Source organism: Juglans regia, chromosome 10 (assembly GCF_001411555.2).
Source record: "Juglans regia cultivar Chandler chromosome 10, Walnut 2.0, whole genome shotgun sequence".
Classification (NCBI taxonomy): Eukaryota; Viridiplantae; Streptophyta; class Magnoliopsida; order Fagales; family Juglandaceae; genus Juglans; species Juglans regia.
Window position 1 is genome coordinate 20,756,497 of NC_049910.1, and position 19,544 is coordinate 20,776,040.

The 19,544-nt window shown below is 39.0% G+C and overlaps 1 protein-coding gene across 1 annotated transcript; it reads left to right on the forward strand.

Annotated features, from left to right (window-relative positions):
- The first annotated feature begins 16,979 nt into the window (after nt 1-16,979).
- Nucleotides 16,980-17,402, forward strand: LOC108996634. Its single transcript, XM_018972633.1, has one exon. It carries the CDS (start codon nt 16,980-16,982, stop codon nt 17,400-17,402), a length of 423 nt encoding a protein of 140 aa, XP_018828178.1.
- Nucleotides 17,403-19,544: the final 2,142 nt, after the last annotated feature.

A 19,544-nucleotide genomic window follows, 5' to 3' on the forward strand; every position in this document is an offset into this window, starting at 1 on the left:
TGATGAATAAAAATTTATTTCCGTTATAGTTCCATCGTCGCAAAAAGTAAAACTATGATATGATTGTGGTCCACTGCTTTCGGCTTTCATATCTAAATAAATAAGAGTATTGCTATTTATAAACCCACGTACCACACGTATAATTTTTTTATTTTTAAAAATTTTTTTTGGTTTTATTTTTTTAAAATAATTAAATTTTTCTACTCATCATTTATATATTATATATTTAATAAGAGAAAAAAATTAAAAAAATATAAAAAATATGGTGTGTGATGTATGAGGCTTATGAATAGATTTTTTCAATAAATAAATGAGTGACATTATGATTGATGCGTATTCTTTCATCTCAACAGTTTCTTTCCTTCCCTTCGGACCTTTGTCCTAAGGGGATCTCCCTCCACTTAGTCGGTGTTTTGGTAGAGTTTGGTGATCCTTATTGATTCGCATAGTCAGAATAGGGGGTTTTGTTACTTCTATTGTATATAGAGTTGTGTTATCTTTTAGACTTAGATCTTTAAAGATTTAATATCTAGACTAGATCATATCAGTCACGAAAATATATAGAGAAATTGTTAATGTTTGTAATTAACTTATTTTCTAGTAAATTTTATAATGTCATCTTTTAACGAAGGAATGCGTTCCGTTTATAAAAAAAAAAAAAAAAATACAGTTTCTTTCCTTCCTTTTAACATATATCTTTTAAAGGTATTCCAAACAAATTACAAGCGTTCTCAGATAACGAGAAATAGCATGAAAAATACTCCATGAAGGGAATTACTCTGTTTGGCAATAACAAAACATGAAAAATATGAAGAAGACGCAACGCAGTTATAGACATAGAAAGGAATCGACTTTACTGGCCTATCATATGCAAGAAATTCAATTTTAAATTCAATTTTAAATTCAATTTGATTTACTAGATAAAGAATAATCAAATATATAATAGACGTCGGGAATAGAAGAAAGAGAATGGACTCTATAGAATTAAATGATTCGACTTATTCAAAATAAAGTTCTTAACATTGGCTTTTTAAGCTATTTTGTGTGGTAGTGTGTGTGGAAACTATGGAGGTAGATCTTGAGAAGATGTGTGGAAAACTATCCCTGATCGAACAGGAAGTGGAAGTTGTGGTAGTGGATGAAGAGTCTCTGGATGGTGTGCTAGGTAGAAGTGAAAAATGTCTGCTGTTTAAATTGTTCATTGATAAACAGTTTAATAAGGAGGCGTTTAAGAGTACTATGAAGCGTCTATGGCATCCTGGTAAGTTTATCTCCATTTGAGATGTTAGTGCTAATCTATTTATTGCTGAATTTGAGGATCCATGGGATAAAGAACGCGTTTTCAGAGAGGGACCTTGGGCTTTTGATAAGCACTTGGTTCTCACAAATGAGGTGGATGGGATGCAGCAGGTACATCAGGTTACTTTCCCTGAGGCGCTCTTCTGGGTTCGTATCCATGATCTCCCGATTATGGCTAGGAACTGGAAGATGGGACACATAGTAGGGAAGGAAGTTGGTAGTGTGGTGGAGGTTGACTTGGAGAAGGATGCACTAGCTTGGGGGGAGTACCTGCGTATCAGGGTTAAGTTGGATGTCACTAAGCCCTTGTTACGTGGTAAAAAGGTTTGTGTGGGTTCTTCTAACCCCTTCTGGGTTCGGTTCTCTTATGAACGACTTCCAAATTTTTGCTACATATGTGATACGCTTGGTCATAATCATAAGGAGTGTAATCAGTGGAGGCCATTGATGGAAAAGTTTTTAGTCTCTGAGTTTCCATATGGTCCCTGGTTGCGTGCAGGGAACTTTGGTGATTATAGAGGACCTGTTCATAGGAGGCAAATAAACCATGCTGGAAGTAGTCCTCCGATGGAACATGGGCCAGACCAGTCTACCGGAGAATCTTCGAGTGATCGAAACGTAATTGCTTATGAGGCTAACGTGGGAGTGGCGGATATAGTGGAGGAAAGTTTGGATAACGGCCAAGCTTGTGATACTTGTCAGGTTCTGTTACAAGAGATGGTGGGTCTTGTAACTGATGCGGATAAGGTGGCGAGTAGTTTGGCAACTGATCAAAGTCACGATAAGGTGAAACTTGTAACTGATGAGGGTGTAATGGAGAGTTGCATGGCAACTGAGCAACGTCAACAAAAGCTGAAATTTGTAACTGCTGCGAAAGATAAGGGCCATGCAGTTGCATCTCAACAGAAGGGTATTTGTGACATTTCAACAGTGAAGGCTAATATGGGTAATATTTCTGGCGGGAAGGAAGTTTTGAATGCAGAGGTAGAGTTGAGGAAGTCTTATGGAGGGACTCGTACATAGAGGCGAATTTTAAGGTCTCAGGTTCACCATTCTCCTTCTGAAAGTGCCTATGGGAGGTCAAAACGGCATCATGGGTCAGAGGATGTGTTGGAGATTACTGGCAATTCTAAGAGACGTAAAAGTAATGCTACATGTAATAATGGAAGGGAGGATTCCATTTCTCAGGATGCGGTGGTGGCTGGAACACAGCCCCACCGAGCTCAATGAAGATCCTTAGTTGGAATACACGAGGGCTTGGGAACCCTCGTGGTATTCGTACTCTTGCTGATTTACTCAGAAGAGAAGATCCCGATGTTTTGTTTTTGCAAGAAACAAAACTGAATGCTGCAAAAATGGAATTCTATAGAGTTAGATTTAAGTTTAATTGTTGCTTAACTGTTGATGCGGTTGGTAGAAGTGGGGGCCTTGCTTTATTATGGAAGCAAGATGTGCCTCTGTCCATTCTGAGTTACTCAGCATCACATATTGATGCTATGGTAATTGACATGACATGAACCTAGTACATGATAGGTCTATATGGTCAACCTGATACTGCAAGACGGATGGAAACTTGGAATCTGCTAAGAAGTTTGAGGAGGTATCCTGAGGAGGCTTGGCTTGTATTTGGGGACTTCAATGAAATTTTATCAGTACAGGAGAAATGGGGGGGAAGAGATCGACCATAACAGCAAATGGTTGATTTCCAACAAATGATTTTCGATTGTGAATTAAGGGACCTTGGTTTCTGTGGTCCACAATATACTTGGTGCAATGGTAGACAAGATATGGCTCGAGTTTATGAGAGACTGGATAGATTCCTTGGAAATGTCTCTTGGTGTAATCTATTCAATAGAGCCTCAGTCACTCATGGTTCTATCTCTTACTCTAATCACCTCCCACTATGGATTGAGCTGGAGGGCCCCCAGTCAAGACGAGGAGGTGCTAAACCTTTTAGGTTTGAGGCAATGTGGATTGGTGAAACTGAATGTTCAAGAATTATACAGCAGGAGTGGCTTGCTGCAGTTTCCTCAAATGGAATGCAGGGTGTTATGGACTGTATTTACAGTTGTAGCAGTAAGTTACAAAGGTGGAACAAATCAAAGTTTGGTAAGGTCCAGGTCAAGCTGAAAGAAGCAAAGCACAAAATCTCCATGGAACAAAGTAAGGCTCCAACAGCATTAAATACAAATGTGGAACAAATCAAAAATGGATGGAGAGGGAGGAGATAATGTGGAAACAGAGATCAAGAGCTTTATGGTTAGCAGAAGGGGATCAGAATACTAAGTTTTTCCATGCTAAAGCATCTCAAAGAAAGAGAAAGAATGGCTTATCAAAACTAATGGATGCAAGTGGTTGTTGGCAGGAGGGAGAGAATTATGACAAGCTAATTGTTAATCACTTTTCTTCTTTGTTTACTTCTGCAGGATCTAGAGATCAGAAAGTGATTCTTGATAAAATGGAGAGGAAGGTCTCTCATGAGATGAATGCTGAACTTATTAAACCCTTCACAGCTGCTGAAGTTTTTCAAGCTTTGAAAGAGATGCATCCCAACAAAGCACCAGGGCCTGATGGTATGCCACCTCTCTTTTTCCAGAAATTTTGGCCTGACATTGGTACTTCCATTACAAATGCTGTTCTACAAGTTTTAAATCATGGAGAAATGCCTCAAGCTCTCAATCACACTTTCATTACTCTGGTCCCCAAGAAGAAGAGTCCTTAAACAGTAAATGACCTTAGACCAATTAGTTTATATAATGTTGCATATAAACTAATTTCTAGGGTCATTGCTAATAGAATCAAGCAAGTGTTACCTGTGATCATCTCAGATACTCAGTCCTCTTTCATACCTGGCAGACTCATCACGGACAATGTAGTAGTGGCCTATGAAGTTTTACACTATTTGAAGAGAAAGAAGAAAGGAAAGAAAGGTTTTATGTCTATCAAGCTTGATATGAGCAAAGCTTATGATAGAGTCGAATGGAGTTTTATTGAATCTGTTATGTGCAAGTTGGGATTCCATGAGAAGTTAATTCAGCTTGTGATGATGTGTGTGAGGACTCCTACTTTTTCAATTCTGATTAATGGCTCTCCTACTGGTCTTATTGTTCCTTCACGAGGGTTGAGGCAAGGAGATTCTATTTCTCCTTATCTATTCCTCTTGTGTACTGAAGGGTTGATTAGCCTTTTGAGAGAGGCTGAAAGAACTAATGCTATTACTGGATTACAGATTTGTCGTGGAGCTCCTAAACTGAATCATCTGCTTTTTGCAGATGATAGCTTGATTTTCTGTAATGTTGATGTGGAAACAAATGTAAGGTTGCAAACTCTATTAGAGCAGTATGAAGTTGCCTCAGGTTAGCAGTTGAATAGAGAGAAAACAACAATGGTTTTTTGTGCTAATGTGAATCAGCATAACAGGCAGGCTATTATGAATTTGTGGTGCTCAACTCAATTGCAGCACTATGAAAAGTACCTTGGGTTGCCACCTGTGGTGGGCAGGTCCAAATCGAGGGCATTTGCAGGCATTAAGCAAAAAGTTTGGCTCAAGTTGCAAGGTTGGAAGGGGAATATGTTCTCTCAAGGGGGTAAGGAGATCCTCCTTAAAGCAGTAGCTATGGTAATTCTATCTTATGCCATGAGTTGTTTTAAGCTTCCACCAAGGCTTTGCTCTGAAATAGAGAGTATGATGGAAAGGTATTGGTGGTGTCAGAAGCAGGAGGAGAGAAAGATCCATTGGCTAAGCTGGAAGAAGATGTGCAATTCGAAATTTGTGGGAGGCATGGGGTTCAAGGAGCTTGAGGTTTTCAATATGGCATTGTTGGCAAAACAAGCTTGGAGATTATTGCAAAATCAGGATAGTTTATTCCATAAAATGTATGCTGCTCGATATTTTTCTGATGGGAATCTGTTGACAGCTTCTCTTGGAGGAAATCATTCCTATGCTTGGAGGGGTATTTGGGAAGCAAAGAGGCTGCTAGTGCAAGGTGGCAGATGGAATGTGGGAAATGGAAGTTTAATCCATATTTTGAATGATGTTTGGATCCCTGGATTTAGAAATTTGAGACAAGCACTGGGAAATGAGCAGAGTATTGAACACAGTAGCCAGCTGGACAATCAAGTGTTCTCTCTTATTGATCAAAGTACTAAATGGTGGGACATTGCCAAGGTTAGATCTCTTTTCAATCCAAACATGGTGGAGGCTATTCTCAGATTGCATCCAAGTCATACTGGAGCTGCTGATCATTGGATGTGGGAACATGAGAAGTCAGGCTCTTTTTTTGTCAAAAGTGCTTACTGTTTCTTTAAAACTATCTTGGAATCAGAACATGAGGAATCCTCTAATGGGGCTTTGATGAAAAAATTCTGGACTGCTCTATGGAAGTTACAAGTTCCTCATAAAGTTAAGGTTTTTGCTTGGAGGGCGTGTAAGGATAGTTTACCAACAAAGGCAAACCTAACGAAAAGAAAGCTGGACATTGAAGGAAAATGTTGCTTTTGTCAACATCCATTCGAGGATTTGAGGCATGTGTTGATATTATGCCCTTCCACCTATGGATTTTTAAGGAGTAGGTTTTCTGTTCTCCAAAATGGTGACCAAATCAGCTCTTTTCTCACTACTGCAATGGATATTTTATTCAAGGGCAATTCTGAGGATCTGATAGATTTCTTCTTGATGGTTTGGGCTTTTTGGTTCAGAAGGAACAAGATGGTTCATGAACAGATTGCTTTACCACCTCAGCAGGTTATTGGATTTGCTTTACAAAGAAATTGCATAGTGTTGTGGTTAGACAGCAGTTGGGGAACCATATTTCTAACCATATTTCTAAAAATCTGGTGTACAGATCGTCACCCCCTCCAGAAGACTCTCTTAAGCTAAACATTGATGGGGCTCTCTTTTTTGATTTAAACAAAGCTAGTATGGGCGCGGTTTTGAGGAACCATATGGGTGAAATTCTTAAGGCATGTAGTAGAGTGGAATCTATTTCTCTGGAACCAGAACAAGTTGAAGCTGTGGCTTTATTGAGAGGCCTTCAATTGTGCATGAGCTTGGGTATCCCTAAGCTGATAATTGAAAGTGACTGTTTGTTCCTAGTTGAAGAGGTTAATAGATCATCTGAGTCAAATGCAGCTATACGATTTGTGGTAGTAGAGGTAAAAGGTTTAATGCAAACTTTTCCTCAGTGCAGCTTCCAACATTGCAGTAGATTCACAAATGAGGCAGCCCATCGACTTGCAAGACATGCTTGGTCCATTGAAGATATGTTTATTTGGTGGAATAGTGTACCTCTTTTCATTGAGAATGTAATTTTCATTGATCAACACTATTGTAACCTATCTCAAGGTGCTATGCCTTTATGAAATGAAGTTCTTTTCTATAAATAATAATAAAAAAAAACATTGGCATTGACTTCATCAAAGTTATCTCTAAAATTTGATGAAAAGTACATAATTTTTATAAATCCAAAAGCTCCCTAGCCATAACTCCACATTGAATTAACTATTGAATTTATCAAAATAATAATATAATAATATTTTTTTAATAAAAATATTTTTATTTTTTTCATATTTTACATTTACACTAATCATATGTTAATTAATAATTGAATTTGATTATTACATTATTATTACAAGACGGTTGAAGATTAAACGTGAATAAAAAAGACATTTGGAGATTAAAAGTGAATAAAAAATATATTTGATGGGTAAATAGTAGCCTTTTAAAATTTAAAAAATCCATCAATTTACTGTAGCTCAAAACTTCTCACTTATCTCTTTGGCTAATTCAATGTAGGTCTATTTTGATAAAATTAATCATATTTTGTATTTGGCTAGGCTTTTGAAGAAGCCAATGCTCAAGACCAGTGATATGCTTACTTTTTTTTTTATAAGGTTTTAGAACCATTGCAAATTGAATTTCTCGTCCTTAATTGGTATTATCAGTTGTTGAAAATCATTGGTGTATTTCCAACCTCCGTACTTTTGTTGCAAATTATGACTACTCCTGACCATATATAGATTCTCCTTGCAAAAACTCAAGACCACTTTTTTTTTTTTTAAGAAGAGACAGGGTCACATATTCACGAGTGACCCTTTCCCAATATTTATTAGCAAAACCCTCATGTAAGGCGGAGGAAAACCGGTGTTACATGTGGGAATAAAAAATATTACAATAAAACCATCCCAAATAACTAAAACACAATCAACAGGCCACATAAATCCCAACGAACATTTCCGTGACTGCAAACACATCACGCACCAAACTCTCAACTTGCAACCTTTCTTATAGACGGCAAACCCAGTGCATCCAATCTAAGAATACCCTTCAGTTTTCTTGGCATACAAACGCTCTGATAGTAGCTCCATGTCAGTCCCTCTTCACCTTTTCGTGCTAGATAATTAGCCACTTGGTTCCCTTCTCTGAATTGATGAACCACCTTATATTGTAAGCCACTTAATTCCTTAATGAGGTCATCCCAGTAGTCCCACAGACACCATACACTATAGCATTTCTTCTTCAACCAATCAACTACAATTTTTGAATCACATTCCAAAACCACATGCGTACAGGCCATCGATTTACACAAACGAACTCCTTGCAACAGCGCTCGTAGCTCCTCCTCATTATTGGTCCCAAACCCATATGATGCGGAAAACCCAGCCTGAATATGTCCCCTATGATCCCCTAGCACTCCAACCCTACCATAGTTTCCTAGGTTCCCACGACAACTCCCATCCACATTTAACTTCCACCAACCACAAGGAGGTTTTACCCATGCGACAATATGCACTTTCTGTGTTACACGACTTTGAGTCAGAATATCCAATGCACTCAGCAATTGATAATCAATCTGGGAAATCTTTAAATCAATCAAGTCATTCACCAAAGTACTAAGCCAAAATCGAATGTTCATCCAAACTCCTATGTGGTTTTCCTGGACACCTTCCATCCTAGCTTTGCAGTGCCGTCTCCCTAAACACCATGTAATTACACTAGGTAAGAGACCAATTAACACGCCCCGTTGGTTACCTTTTTTTGCACACGTAAACCATGCCTCCACACGGTGCCACCATCTATTAGTCTACATACACGAAACTCCCAGCGCCACGGACGCAATACGCCATACTCTCTCTGCAACTTGACCCGTCGCCAATACATGATCCAACGTTTCCGTCTTGGGTGATAAACAACAGTCACACTTGGATGCCATTACAATACCACAGGCCTGCACCCTCTCATCAACAGCAAGGCATTTAAATCTCACTCGCCACATACAAGCCGAGATCCTCTTCGGCAGTAAATTATTCCAAACCCAGTCCATCGATGAGATAGGGTCCCCTCTTACGTGAATAAATTCCCAGGTGGTTGCTGTAGTGAACCTCCCATCTTTAGCAAGCGTCCACACTAGAACATCCTGCCCAGACCTTCCAGCAGAAACCAATCTCACTACTTCCTCCGATAACTCCTCACCAATTAATTGTTCAAGCATTTTAGCATTCCAACTATCACCAATCCATACATCTTTTATCATCAGGGACGACATTGAGATGCTATCTACCATGTGGGAGAGTGGTTGATCCGAAAACCATCGGTCAAACCAAAAGGAGGCCAAACCATTCCTTACTTTTGTTCTGGACGCAGCACACACATCAGGCAGGACAACCATAATGGCTTTCCAAAATCTAGAACTATTCCTTTGCACCTCCAGCAGAGATAAATGTTGCCCTCTACCATACTTTGACAACAAGAACCGAGACCACAAGGACTCCTTAGAAAGAAGTCTCCAAGCCATCTTCATATGCAGTGCTCGTTGAAGTTCTAAGAAATCTCTCAGCCCTAACCCACCTTCTTGGACAGGCTTGCCAATCTAGGACCACGCATACCACTTAGCCTTTGCTCTTCCATTCTTCTCCCCCCAAAAGAAAGTCGAGATCATTGAATTTATTTTTTTCAGCACAGCTTGCGGAATCGCTAGCACAGCCATAAGATGAGATGTCATACTCGAAAGAACATGCTGTAGCAAAATCAAACGCCCCCCTTGGGACAACAACTTTGCCTTCCACCCCGCAACCTTAGCCCGAATTTTTACTAGCATCTGGTTGAAATGACAAGCTTTCAGACGACCTTGAACCAACGGCACCCCCAAGTACGTCGTAGGAAAATGTCCTTCCCCAAAACCAGTTAGACGCACCAAACTCCGCCTTCGAGCACTGCTAATCAAGACCGAAGCAAAAATGGAAGACTTCTCTCTACTAATTTGCTACCTAGACCACCATTCATAAACTACCAATATAGAACCAAGTTGACGCAAAGATTGTTTCTCTCCATGAAGAAAAATTAATACATCAGGTGCGACACCATTGAAGCCCCCCATAAGGTGATAAAATTTGCCAATACGACCATCTTCAAATTGTTTCCGTAGAAGCCTCGAAAGAATTTCCTGCATTAAAATGAAAAGATATGGCGAGAGAGGGTCCCCTTGCGAAGTCCTCGAGTAGGCTGGAAGAAACCTTTATAGGACCCATTCACCATCACAGAAAACCAAGGAGACGTTACACACTCCTTTACTAGACTACAAAATTGCCAACAAAACCCAAAGCCAATGAGGACATTCAATAGAAACTCCCAATGTACCCTGTCATACGCCTTTGCCATGTCAATTTTCACCATAATATTTCCTCTTAAATTTTTTTTATTCATTCCTTGGACCATTTCCTGAGCGAGAGAAATGTTCTCAAAAAAACTACGACCAGGGATGAATGCCCCTTGTTCTGAGGAAACCAACCTTGGCAAAATTGCATTCAACGAGCCATCAAAATCTTTGAAAAAATCTTATATACCATTGAACATAGGCTAATAGGCCTAAATTTATCAAAGCTCTTCGGGTCCTGTGCTGAATGATGCACCATAAAACTTGGGAAGCGATGCACCTGTAAAGAACTCTCTAGCAGCCTCCACCACATCCTCTTTCACAATTTGCCAACAAGAAATATAGAAAGAGGACCCGAAGCCAACCGGGCCCGGGCTACTATGCTGGGGAATAGAGAAAACCGCATCCTTAACTTCCTCTTCAGAAGGCAACAAGTATAATTCAACATTCTCCTCCATTGACACAGACGACAACAGCAAAGGCGTTAACTCAGCTTCCTCAATAGGTGGCATTTCAGTGAGAAATGTCTAAAAATACCTCAAAGCCCCCTCATGAACCTGTTATGGAGAGGTCAACACCGTTCCATCCTCCAATTGCATCCTAGCAATAACCGCCCCATGCCGACGTTGAGCCACAATAGCATGAAAAAACCTGGAATTACGACCTCCCTCCTTCAGCCATTTCGTCTTAGCAATATGAGCCAAACGAGTCTCTTGTCATTTTTCCCACATATCTAATTCCATTTTTGTAGCTATTAACTCAGCATCTGTCTCCTCCGAAAAACCAACTTGAAGCTAGAATTCCAAGGTAGTAAGCTTCTCTTCAAGGACCTGGATATGCTTCTCAACTCTACCACACTTTTGTTCCAGGCTCGCAATTCCAGTTTCACTCTCTTCAACTTGGCTGCCAGCTTTACTAAACCCGAACCCCACGTAGGCTTTTCCCATGCATTTTTCACCAAAGTATGAAAAGACTCATGAGAAACTCACATTTTTTGGAAACAAAATGGGGAGGGGCCTTATTTCCATACAATCAGCTCTTAATACCATAGAGCTATGATCCGATGACTTTCTTTTGACATATTCCATTTTGAACCTATTAAATCGTTCTGAAAAGACCATATTCATTAGAGCCCGATCAAGCCTTGCCCATTTTCTCGCATTTCCTCTGTGGCCATTGCACCATGAGAGATGATTCCCACGATAATGAACTTCCAGGAGGCCACAAGTATCAATCCACTCGTTAAACTCATCCATAGCCTGAGAAAGGCGGGGACACCCTCCCACTCGCTCACGGTCATTTCGAATGATGTTAAAATCACCAAGCACTAACCACGGAGAAGTAATCTGACTATAAACCACCAGGCACTCCCATAAACTTCTTCGGTCAAGATGAGCGCACTTAGCATAAACAAAAGTGACCAGGTTCGTACAGAAGCAATACATACCCACCCTGTAATCATCTGATTAGTGACACTTTCCACCTCCATTGCAGCACCCAAATTTCCCCCCTACTTCTTCATTACAAGTATAACCTTCAAAATTTAATGAACTGACAAGCTGCTGCAATTTAGATTCTTGTGCAAATGGTTCAAATAGAGCGACAAGCATACCATTATTTTTCCGAATCAAGTTCCGCAATACCCGACAAGAACTACCCAACCCCCTTATATTCCACACTTTGATGGAATCAGTCATAAGTTAAGATTTTTTGTGCGGGTCAACACCCTTTTAGATTGTCTTTGCACAACCTTATTATTTCCTTGAACTCTTGAACCAGATACTATCATATTCTCAGACTCATACCCTTTCTGCTTGGCAATTCCAGAGATATTTTCTTCTTCCTCTCCCTCAGTGCAATATGTAGGATCACTTGGCTCCTCTATTATAGACCTCACATCTTCAGCCACAGACACCCCTGGGTCTAGCAGCTCTTCTATTCTATAATTCCCTTCTACATCCGCGGATGCCACTGGAACATTCAAGTCCTCAATTGCATGGCTCACTTCTGCCTCCACAACCACCACTGCATCAACCGTCTCCTCTAACATCAGGGCCTGCGATGCTACCACTGGAATATCTTCACTGACAGGACTACCACCCTTGGCCTCCTCTTCCATACTCGGCACACTTTCCATATTAATAATGGCCTCAGTTTGGATTAAAGGCAACTCTACAACCTTTTCAATCTCACTTAGTTCCTCAACAGGCTTTGGTTTTGAACTCCCCAGAACAACCATATATAAACATAGAAAACACATGTCTTGTTGTTAGCTATGAGGGTGGAAAGGATGGTCCAATGGGAGAAAAGGGGCTGGTTAATAAGATGGTGGAGGATAAAAAAAAGCAAGATAGAAAATAATTTAGGGAAGAAAGGAGCATGGAAGAGAAAAGCTAGAGAAAAGGGAGTAAGGAGGGAAACTGAGGATGTTACCTTGAGTAGTTTAAAAAGAAGTTATGAGCTGATGGAGGGGAAGCAGAAAAGTAAAAGAAGTAAAAAAGCAAGAGGGGAGGAATTGGAGATGGAAGGAGAGCTCGTAAATGTTGTGGTGGAGGCTGGCTTCCAGCCTCGCCAAGTATAATGAAAATCTTAAGTTGGAACTGCCGAGGGTTGGGGAACCCTTGGACAGTTCAAGACCTCTGCAATATGGCAGAGGTGAAAAAACCCAGTGTTATTTTTATTATGGAAACAAAGAGTGGAAGGGATAGTTTTGGGAGATTGAAAAGAAGACTTAATTGTGAGGGCTGTTTTACAATGAATTCAATAGGGAAAGGGGGAGGTTTGATGCTACTTTGGAATGATAGGGTCAATGTGGAAATAAAGAATTACTCATAAAGGCACATAAATGCTTGGGTTTGGGATGATGAAACAAAAGTCAAGTGGTTATTCACTGGCTTTTATGGACAGCCTGAGGTGGGGAAAAGGAAGGAAGCTTGGTAATTGTTAGCTTCTCTAAAACCAGAAGGGTCGATGGGGTGGTGCATAGCTGGTGATTTTAATATAATTTCTAATGATGAAAAAGAGGGAGGGAGACCAAGAGTAGAAAAACAGATGGAGGGTTTTAGGGAAGTTTTAGTTAAAAGAAACTTGCATGACCTAGGGTGGAAGGGTGAGAAGTTCACATGGAGCAATAGGCATGGGGCTGAGTCTTCACTAAGGAAAGGCAAGATAGGGCAGTTGCAAATTCATCTTGGATTGAAGATTTTAATGAAGTATGGGTGGAAATACTTGCCTTAAGAACTTCAGATCACAAACCTATCTTTATTCATGTGCTTTAAGGAAAGTAAAGGATATAGGTTAAAAATTAGGGCTTTAAATATGAAGCAAATTGGGCTTTAGAGGAGGATTGTGAAGAGGTGATGAGACATGTGTGGAACAAGGATGAGGGTTGTGTGGTCCTTCAAGAAAAAGTACTAACTTCTTTAAATAGAAGTAAGAAGGCTTTACTGATGTGAAGCATACAAAGGAGAAGAGGGGGAGAAATGGAGATTGAGGAAAAAATAGTGGCTCTCCAACAACTTTAGGCAGTTGAGAGCAAAGATAATATTAATGAGATAAAGAAAATGTCAAAGGAGCTCAATGTTTTACTGAAGAAGGAAGATATAAGGTGGAGACAAAGAGCTAAGGCTAATTGGTACAAGCTTGGAGATAAAACACAACATATTTTCATGCTTGTGCCAATCAAATAAGGAAGAGAAACACAATAAGGGAGGTTATTAATGAGCAGAATAGAAAAGTCAGTGAAATTTGGTGATTGAAAGAACTTTCGGTCATTACTTCAAGAATCTGTTTAGTACTACTGACCCAACCGGTGAAGATTTAAAAGAATGCTTGAGGTGCATAGAGCGAAGAATGACAAGGGAAATGAATGATACCTTGTCTAAGAGTTTCACTAGAATTGAAGTTGAGTAGGCAGTGAAACAAATGTCTCATTTGAAGTCACCTGGACCAGATGGCTTTGGTGCTTGTTTTTACCTAAGTCACTGGAATTTGCTGAGGAGGTTTGTGAGGCTGCTTCGTCTGCTCTTAATGGTAACTCTTGGGTCTCTTCTCTGAACTACACTTTTTTAACATTGATACCCAAGATAAAAGAGCCTGAGAATGTGAGTGATTACAGGCCAATTAGTTTGTGCAATGTCTTGTACAAAATAATTATAAAAACCATTACCAATAGATTCAAGAAGGTTTTATCTGTGATCATAGCTCCTACACAGAGTGCATTCTTACCTGGTAGATTGATTTCAGACAATATCATGGTAGCCTATGAATTGATACATCTGATGAAGACCAGAAAAAAAGGGAAGTTATGGAGCATGTCAGTTAAATTAGACATGTCAAAGGCATATGATCGAATAGAATGGGTTTATTTGGAGGCAGTGATGAAAAAACTAGGTTTCTGTGATAGGTGGGTTACTCTCATAATTAAATGTGTATCCACTGTGACCTATTCAGTGATGGTTAATGGGAAGCCAAGTGAAAAAATCTGTCCAACAAGGGGCCTTAGACAGGGAGTCCCTTTGTCTCCCTACCTCTTTATTTTGTGTGCTGAAGGGCTGAGTTGCTTGCTTAATCAGTCTGAAAGAATGGGAAGCACAAGAGGTTTTCAAGTGGCAAGAGGTGAAATTTCCATAAACCACCTTTTATTCGTAGATGACTGTATATTGTTTGGGAGAGCAACACTTGAGGAGTGGAACAAGCTACAAATGATTCTAAAGAAGTATGAGAAGGCATCTGGACAGTTTCTCCATAAGGACAAAACTTCGATTTTCTTTAGTAGCAACACTTCGATGGAGGTTAAAAAAAGCATTCTGGAGGCTGGTAATTCAGTAGCATGTGATAGTTATGAGAAGTATTTAGGTCTACCTACCGTTGTAGGGAGGTCTGAATATAACACTTTCAGATTTCTTAAAGAAAAAATATGGAAGAAGATGACTAGCTGGAAGAATAATTTCTTATCAAAGGCTGGTAAAGAAGTGTTGATAAAAGCTGTGTTGCAGGCCATACCCACTTACACCCTGAGTGTGTTTAAGTTGCCTATGAAGCTATGCTGTGATATTAATACCATGTTCTCTAAATTTTGGTGGGGGAAACAGCAAAAGGAGGGGGGGATTCAATGGAGGAAGTGAGATAAAATGGCTGGGCAGAAAGTGAAGGGTGGGATGGGATTCAGGGATTTGGATTGTTTTAACTTAGCTCTCCTAGCCAAACAAGGATAGAGACTCATACAATTCCCTAGCTCTCTGGTTGCAAAGGTCTTTAGAGAAAAGTATTTTAAAAATGCTAGTTATATGGATGTGAAGCTTGGGTCCAAACCTTATACAATATGGAGAAGTTTATGGAGTGCAAGAGAACTGATCAAGGAAAGTGTAAGGTGGAGGGTTGGTGATGGAAAGAAGATCCAGATATGGGGCCATAAGTGGTTGAACACGCCATTCTCTTTCTCAGTACAGTCTCCAATATTAGTATTAAGAGCAGACTCAAAGGTAGCAGATTTGATGGTAGAAAATAAAAGAGAGTGGAATGAGGTACTGGTTAATGGCATTTTTGAGAAAGAAGAAGCAAGCCAAATTCTGAGCATACCACTCAGCAGAGGATGGAATGAAGACAAGGCAATAGAGAGCTTACAAAGAAAGGGAATTTCTTTGTAAGCAGTGCTTACTATCTACAGCTCGATATGAAAAGGAGGTGCAAGGGGGAAACATCACTAGACCAACAGATTGACAACAAATGGAAGAGCATTTGGGGTTTAGAAGTACCTAATATGGTAAAGTTGTTTCTTTGGAAGGCAGCAAATGAACTTTTACCTATAAAGAAAAACCTTTTTAAAAAAAAGGATGTTGAGGACCCTTTTTGCCCAATTTGTCTTGAGGAGGAAAAGTCTATTTTATATGTGCTGTGGGAGTGTCCAGCAGCAAATGATGTATGGGCAGATGATTTGAGTTGATGGGCACTAAGGTGGGCCTAGTCTTAAAGATATGTTGCAAGTTCCAAATGGGCCAAATACAAGTTCAAGGGCTTAAATGATGAAGATTCAGCTTTGATTCATTTGATAAGCTATGAAAAGGGCAACAACATGACTTAAAGGCTTTGGGCACTTGAAGGCTTTCAACTTATTTAATTCATTTAAAGAACTTATTTTATTAGTTTAGAATAATTGGGTTTATTGTGGGAAGCACTTAAGGGGGCCTATGCAAGGGCATGTTGAGAAAATTATTATTTTATTGAACTAGGGTTAGGGTTACTGTAGCCGAGTACTGTAGCGACGTACAGTAGCCGCGGCACTGTTCACTCAGGGGTATTTTTGGAAGATGGGGCATTAGTTTTGCTAGGGTTTTAATTAGGTTTTAGTTTAAATACACTTTGTTGTCTTATATTAAGAAGTTTATGAAATTTGATGAATTTGTTCATTGTGAGTTGAGTTTATCTCTTCTTGTTCTTAATTGAACTTTTGAACTTATCAAAGGTAAATCACAACCTTTGTGGCGTTCCTCCTTTGTAATCTGGGTTCTTGAGACATGTTCTTCAACGGGTCTAGATTTTAATATAATCTAGGTTCTTGAAACGAGTTCTCATCGGGTCTAGGTTCTCCATCCATTGACTTGTTTTTGACTTTCTTGGGGAGTTTTTAAATTTATTGTGGGTTCAAGGGATTCCATTCCTGTGGGTTCATATCATGAGTAGTGTTTCAAAATGGAAAAAGGAAGGTCGGGATTTTCTGGAGTTGTGGGATAAACTGATGGGAGGTATGGAGAAGATTAAACTTGAGGAGATAACTGTCCATCTTAGGAAGGTATGGCTGAGAAGAAACACATTTGTCTTTGATAAAAGACTCACTTGCCCTAGAATGCTGTTATTAACAGCAAATGAGACACTAGAGGCTTTTAAACAAGCAAACAAAGGAATAATCAATGAAGCTCAGCAGGTTGTAGTTCCTTTGCACAAGAACAGATTGGCTAGACCTGCAGCAGTTTTTGTCAAGGTGAATTGGGATGCATCTTTGGATATAAAGGAGAGGAGAATGGGATGGGGATGATTATTAGAGATGAAGAGGGTGAGGCCTTGCTTGCAGCATGTGATAGCAGGAGGAATGTTGTGTTACCTGAAGTTGCAGAATGTCAAGCTCTGTGGAAGGCTCTGCAGATGTGCAATGATCTCAACATACAAAATGCTATATTTGAGGGAGATGCAAAGGTTGTCATAATGGCAGTAAAAGGGGATGAAGAAAACTTGTCTTACTTTGGTTCTTTAATTGATGACATTAGGAATGTTTTATTTCATAGGAAGAATTGGTTTTTACAATTCGATTATAGAGAAAAGAATAGTGCTACACACACTTTGGCAAAGGTTGCCTTACACTTAGTTGAGGAAAAAGTTTGGATAGAAACAGTTCCAGAGTTTATTGTTAATAGTCTGGAATTTGATAGAAGATGTATGCAAGAAAGTCATATATGAAATACTGAGGTTTATTAAAAAAAAAAAGAAAAAGAAAAAAAGAAAACACATGTCTTCTTGACAAAAAGCTCCAATGTGTTAAAAAAAAAACTCTCATTTGGTGAAAAAAGAAAGAAAAATTATTCAAGCCATTACAAAAATGTTGTCATTACAACAACAACAACAATAACAATGCATTTCCCAAAACGGGGGCATGTAATTGCTTCTTTTCTTGCAATTATCATGATGCTAGTTTTCATATGAAAATGAATGATGCAGTATAAGCTGGCTATTCACGCAACATCCAAAAAAACCTCAATAATATTAATTATAGACTGGTTGAGGGAAAAGGGCAAACTAAAAAACCTTAATAATTACACTAATTTTGCCTAGACGAGAAACATAATCCTCCATATCCATTTCATCACCAAGGTTCATTTTAGCCATGTAAACTTGTAAAAATATAAAGTACATGAAAATATTTTCAACTACCTTCCAATACGGAAAATGGGCTAGGGTTTCAAAATTGATCGCATAGAATGAAAGAAAGAGATGGTTTGGGCATTGCATAGAATGAGAGAGAGACATATCAAGAAGAGATAACATAGTGATTATCAGTGGGTATTCCATATCTTAGACAATCTTACAAAATCGTGGAGGGGAGGAAAGAATCAAATGGGTTAGGGTTTCAAAATGGATGAGGGCTTATAGGTTTTAGGCACTTGAAATATCAAAAGAATAATGGGGGGAGAGAGAGAGAGAGGAGGCATATATACCTATTGTGACACCCTTTACCTTCAATTGGGATGGATCAAAGACTTAGAGTATCGGAATATGTAATACAAGGCTACATACATTCGTTCGTGACAGATAACATGCTATGCAACCTAGCATATTTCTAGCAGCATGCATTAAATCACAGTGGAAAGGGCAACTTGTAAAAATTTTGCATGAGAATGAAACTAAACATCCCAAAGCTTAATTATACATACATAATGCCTTACTTAGAAGTTAATAGTGACGTTCCTAGAAATGGTCCTGTCTATCATTCAATGCATCCAAGATATGCTTTGAAATGTTTCCTTTTGAAACCCTTATCAACCAAGTCTGCAATAAAGAAACATTTTCCATAACGGGATCTGGTTCCTCCTCAATTATCCTTAGCCAGAGGTTGGAATTCAACACCATCGTCCAGTCCTGTCATAGCTTTTATCATTCTAGAGAGTAATGGTAATTTAGACAACCATAGTGAGATTTTTTGAAATCTTAGTAAGTTAACAACCAACATATACATAAATAATAAGAACATGACAGATAATAAACATGCAATGCTTGTATATGATGCAGAGAAAAAGACTGTATATGTCTCCCATCTAGATTACTAATCATCTTTTAGAAAACTTTGATACACATTTTTCTTATAGAGAACATTCCATAAAACATCTCATCTTTCTTATCAGTTCCTTTATTTACTTCACATATGGTATCATCATGCTCCCCATTTGCACCAAGAGTACTTGCTGGTGGTGACCATAGCCAAACTTTAGTTGAGACTACATCATCAAAGCTGTGCAAATAGAACTTTCAATGCATTGATCATAACTTTTCATAGCTTTCCATAACATATGCACCCACCAGCATTAGATGCCATAACGTACTTCGTCTTGGAACCATTTTAAGAGGAACAAATTGAAATTCGTTGACTGCTCTTCGTCAACCCAGGGGTTACCACTCCATTTTTAGTCACTTCAGAGTGGACAGAGGAATTCTACTAGGGTATTCTCCCATCCTAGTATTGGGTCGTGATAAAATGTTTTTCATGCTATGCTCATAACAAAACATATTTCATGACATATGCTTCATTTCATAACATGTAATATGCTTTATGCAAAAATGACATATTTTCATATATCATGCTCAATAGTACATGTTCATACAAAATTAACAATTAATCAACACATGTCATGTAAGTGGCCAAATGCTCATCATGTATCATAAGACTTTCATAATCAAAATAACATTTGTAATATGAATGTGGTGTTTATACAATGTCATATAAACATTATTTAAGAGTAAGTTAGAGGCCAAGATATCTCCTTCTTACAAGATATTCTTTTCTTGTGAATGAGAGAGATGAAGGTAAGGGACACTTGGCCTAAACTT

What these genes read in the sequence shown, in the direction of transcription:
- LOC108996634 (XM_018972633.1), top strand. Translation starts at nt 16,980, where the DNA reads ATGATTATTAGAGATGAAGAGGGTGAGGCCTTGCTTGCAGCATGTGAT.